The sequence below is a fragment of the Vipera ursinii genome (assembly GCF_947247035.1).
Source record: "Vipera ursinii genome assembly, chromosome: Z".
In the NCBI taxonomy this organism is placed as follows: Eukaryota; Metazoa; Chordata; class Lepidosauria; order Squamata; family Viperidae; genus Vipera; species Vipera ursinii.
In genome coordinates, this window is record NC_139517.1 from 27,498,195 (window position 1) to 27,514,818 (window position 16,624).

The 16,624-nt window shown below is 40.4% G+C and overlaps 1 protein-coding gene across 4 annotated transcripts in view; it reads right to left on the reverse strand.

Moving 5' to 3' along the window:
* Positions 1–3,726: 3,726 nt before the first annotated feature.
* POLD1 (DNA polymerase delta 1, catalytic subunit) overlaps positions 3,727–16,624 on the reverse strand; it is a 28,627-nt gene continuing 15,729 nt past the window's right edge. For 3 of the 4 annotated variants that reach the window (XM_083377908.1, XM_083377906.1, XM_083377907.1), the window contains 10 exons: positions 15,333–15,428; positions 14,240–14,377; positions 12,433–12,608; positions 11,803–11,955; positions 10,712–10,814; positions 9,943–10,075; positions 8,358–8,471; positions 7,157–7,209; positions 6,240–6,337; positions 3,727–4,079 (listed from right to left, as the gene is read on the reverse strand). In XM_083377908.1, coding sequence (XP_083234034.1) covers positions 3,983–4,079; positions 6,240–6,337; positions 7,157–7,209; positions 8,358–8,471; positions 9,943–10,075; positions 10,712–10,814; positions 11,803–11,955; positions 12,433–12,608; positions 14,240–14,377; positions 15,333–15,428 — 1,161 coding nt within the window. In that variant the 3' untranslated portion in view covers positions 3,727–3,982. The remainder of the gene's footprint in view (positions 4,080–6,239; positions 6,338–7,156; positions 7,210–8,357; positions 8,472–9,942; positions 10,076–10,711; positions 10,815–11,802; positions 11,956–12,432; positions 12,609–14,239; positions 14,378–15,332; positions 15,429–16,624) is intronic. The other variant, XM_083377909.1, reaches the window with a different exon arrangement.

The following is a 16,624-nucleotide window of genomic DNA, read 5'->3' on the forward strand; positions in this document are numbered from 1 at the left end:
TCTAAGAAGGAAAAGGATTTAAGTTGGGCAACCAGAGAGCAACAAGGAGCCCAGTTCTTATCTAGAGTAATTACTGTATATCTTCTAACAATACAAAGCCCCATGCAGCGATTTTAAATCCTGGATTTAGTAGATTCTGTATTGGTCAGTAGTTTTTCTTTCCATCTTCCACTATCACTGTAATAATTACTTGTGTTTTAACTTCTACATGTTCTTGATTGCACATTTTGTCTCCTAAATCATTCCCCCAATTCCAAGAATAAAGGAGAAATTGTTTTATTATTTGGCAAAAAGCAATGGAATGTTGTAGAGAAGTATAGGGTATATTTTAAAGGAAAGTTAATAAATTGAGGATATTGTGATCTGAAATGCCTCCTGAAATAAGATGAAAAGAAAAAACATAGCTCATGCTGGGGCCATTGGCTGTTACTCCATCAGCTGCTGCTCTGAAGATAATTTGCAGACTACAATAATCTGGGCCGTGAGATCCTGGTTTTACCCAGTTTCACAAGAATCATGTGACATTAGGACCTTCTTAGATGCCCTTGAATAAACTAGGCAATCCACACAAGTTGTGTAAATACAGAGGAAGTTCATATAAAGCGTGAAAGAAGAATAAAATAATTCAGTAACATTTGGGGATGTAGAATAACTTTGGGGATATATGAATGAGAACAGCCAATGTCAGACGATACCATTACTTAGCCAGAAAGCACACACTTTGCCTGAAGGGGGTTGCCCTGGATCTTTGCCTAGGAACCTAGTGACGTGTGGCCCTACACACATATAGCTTGTGGAAGTGGCTGTTCTTTTCTGATTGTTATTTTGGAAAGGCTCAGTACTGATGGTTTGAGCCAGCGTAGGCTTGGATGAAGTTAAACAAAAATGAAATCCAGACAAGACTGAGATGCTGTTTGATAGATGCCTGGTCATCTCATCCTGATTTCCTTGAATGGGAACCCTTTTCTGAGACTAAAGGAAACCTTTTTCAACATACTATTACAGGATTGGAAGCAACCATAGGTGGCAGTGGACAATCCCATTTATATATTAAAGTTATACTAATTCACTGAACTCTAAACTCAGTAAACAAAATACAGATGCCGGCTGCATAGTATGCAGTGTCTAAATCTTATTGCTGTTTAACTTGATGCCTTGCCCATCCAACACACAATAAACCTGGTGACCTTTCCCAGAATTTCCAAAACAATGGAACTGCTTGTCCCAATTTTATCCTCGTCTTAGATAGATGAACCCAGCCACTGGGTGCCACAGTGAAGCTGGAGAAAAATGCTGCTAATAAGCCAAGCTGGGAAACATATTGATGGAATGTATCTCACATTATTAATGTTTATTCTATTTTCTTGTCACTCAGTAATAGATGCCTCTCATTGCGAAATGGTTTTGCTAAAGAAACCCGTTTGGGTTACAAAGCTACAACTTGATAAAATCATGTTATACATGAAGGATAGTCCTAGACCTGATGCTCAGCTATGACTGACTGTTGAGAAATCCAGATTTGATGAGCAGAGCATGGATTTGCATGCACCACCTATACCAGGGGTCGGCAACCTCGGCTCTTTTATGACTCGTGGACTTCAACTCCCAGAATTCCTGAGCCAGCATAGCTGGCTCAGGAATTCTGGGAGTTGAAGTCCACGAGTCATAAAAGAGCCGAGGTTGCCGACCCCTGACCTATACTATTGTTGAATGACTATAGCATTGACTGTAATCCTACCCGGTACTGAAGCCACTTAGACATCACTACTAGAGAAATGTATTAATTGCAAAACACTGGGACAAAGTGTAGCAAACAACTATGTGCACCATTTGCTTCCAAAACCTCTACAAATTTTCAATCCATATTTAGGACCTTAGAAATACAATCTAATTCTGAATTGGCTCCTCTTTGGCATGGTTATCAAATCCATACTCGATGTTCTTGTACATTAAGTGATTTATTATTCCCCCACTATTTTTTTTTGTACTTGTTTTAGTATTTTATGATTGGTTACGTGATTTTAATTGTTGCTGTACGGTGTGCTGCCCAAAATCACATTGTTTGTTTAGTAATTAAATAAAACCAATCAATCAATCAAGCTATACTTAAAAGCCTTGTGCCTTAAAAATCCTAGATATATCTACTAACCTTTTTGTAAAATATTTTAATATTATTTTGGAGGGGAAATCTGGGTATAAATTTTTAATGTATTTCATTTACCCAAATGTACATGGTTCACATAATTTCTTATAGCACCAGATCATGATCTGCCTCAAGAAAATTACTGAGATGGAACTTGAACCCATATCCATCTAACATTATTTTATAACTATTTAACAGATTATAGTTGCATTATTTTGGTCTCTTTGTTGACACCTATCTGGTCAGGAACTCCAGGTGGGTAAGAGGTATTAAATGATCGGTGATCAGAAGTAATTTATGGTTTTCTTTATCTTGTTCTGTGAATATATGAATTGGTGGTAGATAATGAGTTACTGGGACAAAGTCAACAAATGGAGTTAAAGGGACAATCAGGCATCACAGAATATAGCATCTATATTGACTAAAAAGTGTGATCTAGAAAATCAATTCAGACTGTTTCAAAAAAACATTTTTTTCTAATTACACTTTACCTCAGAAGCAGAAATTCATCTGAAAAAAAATTATATCTCAAAATTTTAGTCAGGTAACTAAATGATTCAAACAATATCAAACTGAAAAAAATTTAAAAATATTTTTTTCTCTGCTAATCATTATTCTACCACAGACTTGTTTTGCATAAAATGGTTGACAAACCAAAATGGAATTGGGTAGTTTTATTTCAGTGTGTTGTCAGATCCCAATGATTGACTCAATAAGTTGTGTGAATAGGCCATCACATTAAGCCATAAAGTAATTTATCCATTTGGAGTAGCATGCTAGAAAAGCATAGGAGTTGTGCTTTAACTTGTGCTTTTATTTCCTTTTTTCTTCAAAAATACAGTGAGGGCTCGTGATTGGTGCTCAACATTTTTTTTCTGCATTAAGTTTAAAGCTCAGTTTGCTCAGTTGTTTTTAACTCTATACTCTCTGGGTATACTTTATTCTAACCATAATGCAGATTTTGGTATAAAATATGTATGGTGTATTCCTGCTCTGTACGATAATGCACATGCATTCATAAATCTGATCAGAAAATTTTTACATAACTATATGGTGCTAAAAGGTAAAGGTAAAAGTTCCCCCGCACATGCGTGCTAGTCGTTTCTGACTCTAGGGTCCGGTGCTCATCTCCGTTTCAAAGCCAAAGAGCCAGCGCTTGTCCGAGGACGTCTCCGTGGTCATGTGGCCGGCATAACTAGACGCCAAAGGCACACGGAACGCTGTTACCTTCCCACCATAGTGGTCCCTATTTTCCTACTTGCATTTTTACGTGCTTTCGAACTGCTAGGTTGGCAGAAGCTGGGACGGGTAACAGGCGCTCACTCTGTTACGCGGCACTCGGGATTCGACCCGCCAAACTGCCGACCTTCTGATCGACAAGCTCAGCAAACCCCCCCCTAAACAATAAGGTAGTACCTGAGTATTGAGGAGAGTATTATTGGGTTTATGAAACTGACAATTAAATGCTTGAACTGTTTGATTTAGCTGCCCTGTAATAAATACAGGACTCCTGAATCTGATGGCCCCTATAGTCATCTGGAACCATAATTTTTCCACAAAATTCAAATCTATGTGACTTCCAATAACGTGTAAGAAAAAGAGCTAATTTTTATTTGTAGAAATTTATATTACAAACACACAATTCTATAAAGGAGCTTTTCTGAGCCAAGCTGTATTTCTCTTGCAATATGCAGTTTGTCTCCTCTCCCCAATTCTGACAATGGGGTCTATAATACAGAACAGTGCCAATGCCAGTAATTTTCCCTGATAGCTTAAATGTGGCTGCGCCTTGATTCTAGGTGTAAAAAGATGTGGTTCCCATCAGATGAGAATGAGCAATCACCAAGTAGGGGGTCCAAAGCGCGAAATCACTAATTCTTGATCATCAAGATCCTTCTGAACTTTTTTCCGCATGTAAAAGATGGGGCAGTCACGACTGAAGGAAAGAAGGAAAAAAAATCAGAAATTAGAGCCATGAAGAGTTGGTATCTTTTATGAGAATAGCAAATTATTTGTCAGTGCTTAAAGACATCGAGAAATGGGGGAGGGGGGGAGAGGAGGAGATGAGGACAAAAGATAATTCCCCTGCATGAAAAGAACAGAACCTTTATGTTTTGGCTTGTCTCCACCTTGATAAATCAACTTTTTCCTTTAATCAAAACGTCCAGAATTCTTACTAAGCACAGCCAACACCTTGGTTGGGAATTCTGGGGTTCAGCCTCAATACCTCTGAAGGAATCCCAGTTGGCTGGAATGGGGGGAAAGCTTTAGTTGCAATGAGAATGAAACTGTAGTTTGTAACAGCGTTTCTTAAAGGTTTTGCTCTCAGGACCCTCTTCCGTTTTCAAAACCTGTGATCCATTGAGTTAGATAAAGGACCCCTGAAGAACTTCTGTTTGTATGAGTTATAATAATAATAATAATAATAATAATAATAATAATAATAATAATAATAATAATAATAATAATAATAAGAAGAAGAAGAAGAAGAAGAAGAAGAAGTAGTAGTAGTAGTAGTAGTAGTAGTTGGAAGGGACCTTGGAGGTCATCTAGTCCAACCCCCTGCTCAGGCAGGAAACCCTATACCATTTCAGGCAAATGGCTGTCCAGTCTCTTCTTAAAAACCTCCAGTGTTGGAGCATTCACCACCTCTGGAGGCAGGTTGTTCCACTGGTTAATTGTTCTAACTGTCAGGAAATTTCTCCTTAGTTCTAGGTTGCTTCTCTCCTTGACTAGTTTCCATCCGTTGCTTCTTGTCCTGCTTTCAGGTGCTTTGGAGAATAGCTTGACTCCCTCCTCTTTGGCGCAGCCCCTGAGATATTGGAACACTGCTATCATGTCACCTCTCACCCTTCTCTTCGTTAAACTAGACATACCCAATTCCAGCAATCGTTCCCTATATGTTTTAGCCTCCAGTCCCCCAATCATCTTTGTTGCTCTTCTCTGTACCCTCTCTAGAGTCTCGACATCTTTTTTACATCGTGGTGACCAAAACTGGATATATATTGATATTTACCATATTTATCAAAATAAAATTGATGTATTTATAGATTATTTATTGAATCATGTAAAAATAAGTATTAAAATCAATAGATATTAACATACATATTTTTCATTTAAAAATATTTTTAACAAATAAAAAATAAGAGTAGCATTATTAAATGTTTGCAAACATCCTCAAGATCTGGCAAATATTGTTGATTTTGCGGACCCCAGAGGGGGTCTTTGGGGATTCCCAGGGATCCCCCGAACACTAGTCTATATCATCATTTGATATAGAAGCTAGAAGATTCTGGTTCTAAAATAATCCTCAATAGAAATGCTTCTTACAAATTATAACTATAAAATAAAAAAGAGTAGCCTGGCCTGAGTTGAGCACAGAGTAGATTCAAACAGGATAATTTATGGTATAACATACTGTGGGAAAGTCTGACACTAGATGCTTTGTGATCAAAGCCATTACGTTAAATCATAATATGGTTTATTTGTTGGAATATTACTGGATAAATGAACACAGTAATAATTTAGTTAACTCAATTTATGATATGTGCTATTTAAATCTAGCCCAATGAGGAAAATTAATACCTTTTGGGGGAGGGGTGTGTGAGTATGGTGCTTGTTATCAATGTGCTTGTTTTTAATGTAAAGGAAAATTTAAATGATTACTCCGCATTGCAGTGAGAAGCCCACCTATGCCACTAAGATTCTGTCCCCTAAGTTCTTAAAATTCTAGCAGCCAGGCTCTGCTTGTCACTATATCCCATGTTAAATGTGCCTCTCGTGCACTCTTCTCTAAATCCAGACAACCCAGCTAACACACGTTGACTACCATAACATAAGGCTCTATCTTTTCCCTCCCAATCCCTTTGCCAGCTGGCAGGTGCTATATTTATAAAGGCAATAAATGGCTTCAGGTATACCCCCACCCCTTACCTCTGCGTGGGAGCCATCTGTTTGCTGATCCCAAACTGGCTTGATAAGCAGTTGTAAACACTTGGGGGTGGTGGCATAAAGCCATATTTTATCCCAATGTCCCGTGGGAACAGACAAGAGCCTGTGCTGCCATAAGAGGGTGCGGTGGGTGATCAGTTCTCACCTGGTACACAGTACATCTTCATGTAAGCTCCCCTGGCAACGCTGGCACTGTGTCCATAAACGAGAGAACTTTTCTTCCAGACAGCTTAGATGGGTCACCTGTGGGGAGAAAGAAAGATGGGGGAGGAAGAACCACAAGAGGAGAGAGCAGAAAGACATTCTCCCTTGGATGTAACCCAGCATTTAGAAGGCATTGCAAAGTCTCAGACTACTTTGAACATGTTATGTTGTTGGGATCCTCAAAGTAGATTTGTAAGGCAGTACATTACTACATCCATGTTGCAATGAGGAGCCCAAAAAAAGGTCCAGATCACACTCCTGCTAAGCTGTAAGGCTGGTCTGTACTTTCCACCATGTACAAATCTGACCATGATGGCCTGTTCAACAAACACATTTGAAAAAATTAGGTCATAGCCTGTTGTGAATTCAAAAAAGGGGGAGGGGGAAAAAGATATGGAGAAGAATATGCCAAAGGGAACAATTATTTTAAAGGCAGGAATCTATTTACAATAATTCCTGGTCACAAGGGGCCATAGGGAACACTGTTGTGATCTCTGTGGGGTGGCATCTGTGGGGTGGATGGAGAGGTTTAAGTTAAAAAGTAGCACTTGATTCAAAAAAGGAGCCGGAGGTTACAGGATTGTTTATATTAGGGATTTTCTGATTTTTGAGTTCAGACTTTTAGTCTTGACATTATACCAGCACATTCTGCTTTCAAACTGCTACCAGTTCCCAAGTGGCTAATCTTAAACAAATTCTTTTCCCCAGTGAAATCAAGTATTTATGATTTGCAAACTCAACATTTCTTTCATCTGACATTTCTTCCTTTTTGAGGGATACAGGCCTAACAGTGCTTTGTAGTGGATCATAGGCCAGCTAAAGGGGTCCACTGAGTTGCCTGATCATGAATTCATTTACCTCTTTCTGGTAAAGTTCAGACTGATGATCCACGCAGAACTTGCAAACAGCGCCTGTTGAAGAGCAAAACATCAAAAAAGCATCTCCACCCACCCTGTCCTGCTCCATGGAATTACATTCCCAAATCGTTTCTGAAGAGAAGGGGCAACTAGGAAGACACAGAGAAGCAACAAGCTACATTCTATTTGCAACCATGGGATGGATGAATTTTACTTGCATCTAGCACCTAAATGATCTCTGCTTCTAGTTTTAGCAAAGAAAGTCCTATTATCTCAGAATATTTCAGTGTAATTTGGGCCTTGGCTGAAGACTCATTAACGCCACTTGCTTCACTAATCTCAAGTTACTCATTCTTCCAGTTTGTTGTTGTTATCCACCTGCCTTTTGATTAACTACGGTCTAGTTTGCAAGATAACAGGACCACAAAAAAGAAACCACAACTGAGATGTTTGAGATATTCCTCTTTAAAGAGTTTCTTCCCCAGAGAATAATTTGCTCCAAAGTTTTCTCTCTACTGAGTGCAAAATGTATAAGGTCACCAGGAGTCTTTTCTATAGCCCCAGAACCACGATACCACAAGTAGGTAGGCTTCTAAAAAAACTCTTCTTGGCATTACTTTTGGATTTTGTAGAGTGTTTAAGGGGGCAGCATGGATACATTAAATCTTGCATAAATGTAAAACACCAGTTTCATTCAGAAATGTGTTCCCAAAATAAGTCCTGACTCCTCCCATTTTTGGACTGCATCCTTTAACGTGACGTGCAAAGCTTGCTGCAGACCTTCAACCAACGGAAGTTGCACATGTCTATGTTAAACCATATTCCAGAAATCCATCTCCTCCCAAAGTAGCCTGGAATCCTAGTTGAGCTTAGCTACCTATTAGTTTCATACACATTCAAGGAGAATGCCAACACCTGAGCTTTCATCTCTTTTCCTACTATGTTCACTTTTCATCCTCCTATAAATTTGGAGGAGACCGAAGAGGGAAAGTACTGGGGCAACAGCAGAGGCCACAAACTGTGAAGTGTGCTGATCTATTGCAAGAGTTTTCCTGCTGGTTACAGAGGCGCAGCTTCTGTACTCTGTGGCAAGTTCCGGCAATAGGAACTTGCAACATGCACTGTTGGTTAGACGTGAGGGATGGGGGAAGGGAAAAAATTAATGGGCTCTGAGAAGACATGTGGGCAGAGCAGGATCTCACCGTGGTGGTTGAGCACAGCCCGGCAACCAATGCAGGTGCTTCGTTTAGTCGCAAAAGCCATGAGTCCTCCAACTTTGGCTGTCAATACTGTTTTGCAGCGAGTGTGTTCTCCCTCTGCAAGGGAAAGAGATGAAGGATCAAACACACCGCAGTCCAGATCTTTATGCACATTAGGGAAAATACTGCTGATTTCACCTGCCCAGTCAGTCATGTTTTTATGTATTTATCAAGAAAATTTATATGGCCATCCAACTCACTCTCAGCAACTCTGGGCAGCTTACAAAGGTAAAGCCCCAGTATAAAAATATTCTTGTGAAAAAAGCAAGAGCGCCAGTTTGGTCTATTGGTTAACGCAGCAGACGAGAAAGCAGGAGACGTGAATTCTAGTCCTGCGTTAGATACGAAAGCTGGCTGGCTTTTGGCCCAACTCTCTCAGCTCAACTCATCTCACAAGGTTGTCATTGTGGGGGGAAAATAGGATGGAGTATTGAGTATGTTCACTGCCTTGAGTTTTTTTTTATAAAAATAATGAGGGTGGGATAAAAATAAATACATAAATCCAACTATCCAGGGCATCTCCCAAAAAAGAATACTTGTTCAGACAAACTCACTGTTCATCTCCTTCAAATCAAGCTTGATTCCCAGTGACATGCCTATATAGTTTAATTAGCAGCAATCTGAGATGCTTTTGACTTTCAGGCTTCCTAGTCTGAAGCCCTCAGATTTCTTGGTAGTTTTCCAAAATATTAACCCAGCCTAAACTTGTTTAGCTTCCAAAACTAACCAATAATAAGCAGGTGCTCCCAAAGGCTATTTATGACATCTCTGCCCTCTTTTCATGCAGTATCCCAGCTGCCTTTTTTCCTTGGCTCAACTGAAAAACAGGCAGAGTGAGCTTAACAGTCTTAATCATTATTAAAAGTCCAGAGCGATTTGGGGATCAGAATCCTTCAAAGGGAACTCACTCTTTTCTTTGCACGTGCAGCATGACTAGAGTTTGAAGATCCCATCTGAGAAAGATCTTTGTGGACTCAAAAATATCAGTTACTTTCTCTCTTACCCAAGAACTTAGGCCACTTCACTCAAGTGGCCTATCAAACACCAGACAACTCTTAATTCACATTCAAGAAGTAGCAGTTTTGCTTTGTTCTTTCCTACATCAATAAAAGGAAATTCTGCAGGACTATCAGCAAAAACAACCATGGTTAGTTAAGATTCCTGACAAATTAACCTGAAATTTAAAAAGTATGGCTTCAGGATTTTGGTTTTCTAAAATTAGAGAGTCCCCTCTCTTTCAAAAACTTTAATGGAAGATTATCAGAGAGATCCAACCAAGAATTAAGGAGAAATTTCTTGACCGTGAGAACAATTAATCAGTGGAACAGCTTGACTCCAGAAGCTGTGGATGCTTCATCAGTGGAGGTATTTAAGAAGAGACTGGACAATCATTTGTCCGGAATACAGTGTCCTGCTCAAACAGGGGGTTGGATTAGAAGTCTTCCAAGATTCCTACCAACCCTGTTATTCTAAGTCAAAATCAGAATCCTATTTTGATTTATTGTTGAAGGCCAAATGTCACACTCACTCAGTAAAACATTCTGAGCTTTGCCCTCTCCCAAGATAGGCTCAAAGATACGCAAGAGGGGCTTAGCCAGTTGTTGCTCAAGATAGTACTGGGTATCAATGGGCAAGTTGTTCTCCAGCACATAGATGGGATCCTGAAAAAAGAAAAGAAAAACATAAGCAAGAAGCATTGGTTGGGTCCAAGGCAGTAGGACTAGACCAGGGGTGTCAAACTCAATTTCACTGAGGGCCACATCAGCATTGTGGTTGCCCTCAGGGGGCCGGGTGGGTATGGTCTGGGTAGGCGTGGCCTACTGGGTGGGCGTGGCTAGAGTGTGTATGGCCTACTGGGTGGGCATGGCCAGTTCTACATCGTTTGTATCAAGGGTGCCTATGGGGGCCTGGGCAGGAGTGGGACAGATCTGAGGGTCTCTGGCGGAAGGAGGGTCTCTGGGCCAGGGCCAAGGCAGTGGGGGCCATTCCCTCACTGTTCCCAGGATGGCTTCACGGGCCGCATGAAACCATTTCGTGGGCCGGATCTGGCCCCCAGGCCTTGTGTTTGACATGTCTGGACTAGACTGCCTGGGCACCTAAGGACAAAGCTACTTTATCACTTTACTGAAGGATGAAAGCCACTTAACAGGCTACAGGCCAAGGTGCACATGCATTCTGATAGTGGGGAAGAAATATTTACTCCTTTACAAGACAATAGTCATCACAACAGCAACCCTTATTAGCCTTGTCTTTTATGTATAACTCCCTGTCTAGCATCATCCTTCCTCCATACTTACTTCAGATTTCATGTACGCTGCAACACCCTTGGCTGCGCTGATGATAACATAAGGAACTCGATCTCCCAAGTTGGGAGCACTACCAGGATCCCGCCGACGCATCCTAAAGGGAAAAGTGATAGGAGGGCCGCATAGGTCAAAGAGAAGGATTGCCTGAAGGATGGAGGCAGGCTGGAACTAAGTAATCTTCAGAAGAAGGGACTGCAAATTAATCCCAAGCAGAGTCAGGATGGACTGAGAAAGAAGGAGGCAGAATAAAAAGCTCTGGACAATTATAAGCTTCAGACATGGGAGATGGAAAGTTTTCACACATGACCCAAGTGGAGTATTTTCCTTGAGCAGAGAGATATCTGAGTAGGAATCAAAAGAGGCTGAAGGAATGGAGAATGGCAGAGGAAATACACAGCAGAAAGTAAAGCTAGTGTTAGATCTTCTCCACAAATGTGGCTACACCAGGGCACTTTCACCTTCTAAACTTTTGTTTATCGAGAGGCAGTGGAGCAGCCAAAAGGCCTTGTTACCTCCCAGGTGTCTCTGGGTGGCAGATACCATGGCTGCAGCCAAGACAGGAAGCCCAGAGCCAAGAGGTGGGTGTCACAGAAGTTCCACTTGCAGCTGCACTCACCACGACTATTTCTGCCTTTCCCCTCAGTCATGCCTGGCTGGCCACCCCACACCCACACACCTTTTTCCGCTGCCCTGAGGACAGACAGGGTGGGTATCACTTAGGGTAGCAAGACTGTGGGGAGAGAGAGATGAGGCAGCTCCAAACCTTCAACACTGCATGACAGTTTCTCATCAAATCCCAAGAGAGGTGCCAGAAATAGTTGAGAGAGCATGTGCTTTGTCTATGCAAAAGGTGCCAGGTTCAATCCTTGGCATACTGCAGGGCTAGGAATAAGTCCTTGGAAATTTGTTGCTAGATAGACTAGATTAGGAAAGGACTAGAGGACTGGATCAATAGAAGGTTAACAGATTTAGTCTACTTCCACCAAGTCTGGATACCGAGTATTTTAAAATTAGAGCACCCCTTGCTGCACTCTTAAACAAGAAAAAGTGAATTAAAGCATTCTTTCTTGCTTTCAGCTCACCTCTCGGCCAGTTCCACGTGAGCCTGGCGCCCTGCATATTCATCTGCGGTGCGTGTCAACTCCTTGGTGATCACCAACTGTGAAATGTCAACTCTGTTGCACAGCAGATCTGAAATCACTTCCTTGGCATGGGTTACAGCCCCAGAAGGGTCCCTGAAAAGTACAGTGCATGTGACAATTTAGAGTGTCCTCTTGAACAGAACACCAATTCTGAGCTTTATAAAGTATAGACAGGCTGGAGTGGGGGTGGGGATAAAAGGTCTCAAATCAAAGGGGCAATGTGTCATTTTAGGAGCTAGTATAGCCTATTGCTCAGAAAGTTACAATGAACTGGGGAAACCCAGCTTCAAATTGTTCCACTCAACTGCAAAATTCATTGGGTCAATTATTCTCTTTCTGCCCATTCTCAGAGAGCTGTTGTGAGGACAAAAAAGGAAGGGAAATGGAGGACATAGGCTGAAATTCCCACACTGCTCACACCAAAGACATATTACGTAGAAGTCAAAAATACTGCAATTAATAATAGTTTAGCAGTTGCAAATATTTGCTCATACTGTCCCTCTGCAAACACATTCCTGCTACTCAAGAGATGCTCATCAGGCACAACAATTTCTGCTCCAATTTACAGACCTATCTATGAGCAGCTTCTGTAGACAGGTGTTGATGAGGTTTGCCACCAGGGGGCAGTTGTCTCGACGCACAGTCTCAATGCCCTTGCAGTCCATCTTGTCATGCAGGTCAGAGTTGGAGGAAAAGTACAGGCCAGCATAGCGCTTCTTATTGATTAGGAGATATGGAAAATATACCTGGTAGAGAAAATATCATGGCTTTATGTAATTCCCCAAACCAGATTCCATTGCAGGTTTATCCAACTATTTAATTTGAACAGGATTTTAGGAACCGAAGAAATAACCGTCTGGTTTGAGAACAAACACTCCACTTTTGTTTATGGAGTGGACAATTTCCTTAGCATATGCATGAGGATGGCGCTGAAGACTGGAAGAATGGAAAGCAATGGAAAGGTATCAAGAGTGAATGCAGGAACCATAGAGGAATTAGCCGGTTAAGTAGGCATGGGAAGACGTTTGGTAGTATTCTGAGTGAAAGGGAATAAGAAGTGACAAGAAAATGCACTAAGGCTGGACAAGGGATACGGAGATCCCATTTTTGCTTTGAGAATTATATGTATGCAAACAGAACAGGTGCCGATGCCAATGGGTGGTCAAGACTGCAGAAATAATAATTGCAATCAGTCTGCCTTCCATAGAAATATCTTCTGTATATTGTACAGGTCAAAAGGAGAGCTGAGACGATATCTACAGAGCCCTCACCTCCTGGACATAAATTGCTTCAACTCTTTCCCTCAGGACGGAGCTATAGATGACTTGTGCCATCACTCTGCTGAAAACCTAATTCTCACAGTTCTGTTTACTGCCTATGTATACCAGGGGTATCAAACTGCCGGCCCGCGGGCGTCATGCGGAAGCTGCGCTCAACTGCCAGCAACGCACGTGACGTCGCGAGTTTGATATGTCTGATGTATATTAACCCATATAGCGTGCCTGTAATATTATTTATCCTTGTCTTCTTTGCTTCTCCTTTTATTAGCATTATTATTCTCTCTATTGCTTTTCATGTACACGGAGTGCTTCTATACCAGAGACAAATTCCTAGTATGTCTAATCCCATCTGGCCAAATAAAGTATTCAGTTCAATTCAATAAAATATTCAGTACAGCAACACTCTCTATTGTTCTTCTCAATGGAAGACTTTGAAGTAGAGAGATAAGAGCTTTAGCTGAAAATAGACCATTCAGATGTGTATTTAAGGAATTCTAGTAATTTGAAGACCACAATGTTTTTTTTCCCAGGCATGTAACAAAAAAGTGCAAATTAACTGTGTTCTCACAGTTAAAACAGTATCTAGTTTGATATTTGAATATTCATTGAACAGCTTAATATTGGTAATTTTGATTAAAGCTTCTGAACATTTACTATCATTCCACAGCTTCTCAGTATCACTATGTTCTGTCTTCACTATCTGACTCCTGCAACAAATGCCCTGCTGGGTAGCAATCCTCTAGCCAACTTTGGCAGATCTCAAAAAGCTAAGCAGGATCAAATGAGAGTCTACCAGGAAATTCCAGGAATTTAGGCTGATTTCAAAATTGAAAAAGAAATGTTCTGGAAGAAGGGAATGGCCAAAAAAATTACATAGACATATGAAGTTGCCTGGACATGAATTCAACAGGAGAGTTTACCTTTATATAACATTCTATTGGGGAAACCTCCCCCTGATCAGATGTTCTTCAGAGATGTAAGAAACGTAATTCCAGAAGTGCAGTTTGGGCACTCCTAAAAGGACCACACCGGAAAACAGCTTGACAATCTTGTGTCAAGTACTTCTTCAAACCTACTTCAATGCTCATCAAATGTACCTTCTCAAACTCCAATTTGATGGGTGGGATGAAATGGCTGGAGACCCAGGCTGCTGCTTCCCTGCCTAGTTCCATGGCTTCAGCAACTGATTCCACACCCAGGCGGCACATCACTGAATCTGTGTCTCCATATATAACCTTCAAGGAAAGAACGAAAACTTCAAGAACTCTTGTCCTTCTTTATCTCGGAGCACTTCTATCACACCAAAGACCTACTTCAGGTTCCTTTGTCAAAAGAGATATAGCACACCACCACTCTTCTTTTGGTCAGTTCTGCCTCTCCCCCATTCACTCTAGTCAGAAGATGCAATTCCCTCCAATTCTTAACCCCAATTTTAGAAGCCATTGGAAATATGATTACATTATGTCAGTCCTTTGAAGTAGTCCAGACAAGAAGCATAAACCATGAATACCAAAAGAATATCTTTATTTTAAAAAAGGTTAGTGTCAGAATTATGCAGTTCAGAAAGCATTTCTCCCAGCCTTTACTTTTAGGGAGGGTCCCTTCTGAAATGCTTCCCACACCCTTACTGTCTTTGTGGGCTAAGATACCTTTTGCATAACGGTTGTCTCGTCTGTGGCTCTTCTTCCTGTCACCCAGAGTCATTCCCTCATACCATTACATGTTGCCAAAGAAATGTGTAAACAATGTGTTGAGGACAAGATCCCAGAAGATGACAAGGCAAGTTTTATGCTAACCAATACTGGAATATAGCAAATGCTTTCTCTAAGGCAAGCATGGGCAACCTTAGCTCTAGAGCCAGATTTCAGTTGAATTTCATATGACTTTTGCTTAATTTCAAATATTTCAAATTCATTTCTGCCCAAGCCAAACATTTCAGACTTCTGCCAAGACCTAGTGACTTCTCCCCTGGCTGCCTTCAGCTTGACAGAAGGTGTTAAATTTTTTGAAAGAAAAGACTGTGCATCCAATTTTAGTTCTGCCACTGTCTTCATTAACATACACTACCCAATTGGTCTATTCCTGAACCGGAAAAAAAAGCTGTATGCTGCTATTCTACAAAGCATGTTGCCTTTTCACTTTCTCTATCCATTTACCATTGAAATATAAGTCTGCCCTTCTCTTGCTCACCTTTGCATCAGCACTATATCCGTTGGCAATAGTGTACTTGGATTCTACCAGTTGCTTTGTTTTCTCAATCATCTGACGCCCAAATCCAGTCACACTCTGGAAAGGAGGAATAGTTAGCATGCATTATTTTTGTCTTCATGGAGACAAACAAAAAATTTAGTTGCAGTAACTTTAAATTTCAATGTCCCACATTCAATCAACAATTTTCATCAGTCTGTTACTGTCTCTATAAAAAACTGTATCCGTATCACTAAAACCTTAGGGCTTCCTTAATTTGTTAGAAGAAATAATTGCTGTTTGAAAAAAATATTTTCTACTTTCTTTCTCAGATTAGATATGTTTATGAAAACCATTTTTGCTACAAACTTTATTCATCTGTAGTAAGCAATACCAGGTAAGCTTCCCAAAGGGATCAAGAAGCCTCAGAGAACTTTTTAGCAATACCTACCCAGGCAAGGGTATTGATTGTATAGAATTTTTGTAAATAGAAAAGGAATCAAGGATTATTTCTAACTAACAACTAGAAAGTTGTTATCACCTTATCACAACTATAGGGCCTGACTTACAAAATACCGTATGCTTTCATTTTTCCTTTTAATTAAAGCAGCAGCAGGGTTTTTTTTTTTTTTGCAAAGGGGGAGGCAGTTTCTAATTCTGACCTAGTAAGTTGGTTCTTATCGCTTCCTCTAATAGGAAATCTAATTGGTGAGCAGCAACTGGGCTGTTAATATTATCTTGCTTAGAAGAATTCCAGTGCTTGCAAAAGGACTTTCTGAGAATCCAAATTGAGTAAAAACTGAGCAGTCCGTAGGACTCTGGAAAAAAAAAAGGCCAGTGTTTCAAGAATTGTGTTAATTACTAGATTCTTCAAAGAATCTTTTCTGTTTTTAGAGTCATTTGGAAGTCAGGCAAAATCAGGCTTCCATTAGACAAGTAGCAGAGGTGCTGTGCTTGCATATTAGTATAAAGCACTTCCTCTGAATCATTTTCTAAGTCTGCTCCTCCCCAACAGTCAAAAGTTGTTTGTTTTTTTTAAAAAACTGCTACAATTTAAAAAGTGCACATATTTTATACAGACAATATTCAATAGTACTCCAAAGCCAATAAATCAGAGAATTAAAACAATCTTTAATTCTCTTATAATGTTTCTAGAAAATAGTGAACCCTGAAATTTGATGTTCTGATATTAAGCTCTCCACCCACTTAGAAAGCCTGCTTAGTTTCCAAGCAAATATCTGCTGGCTATCTAACCAAACTTGTAGAACCGTAGCTAGAATAATCAAGATGCAAAA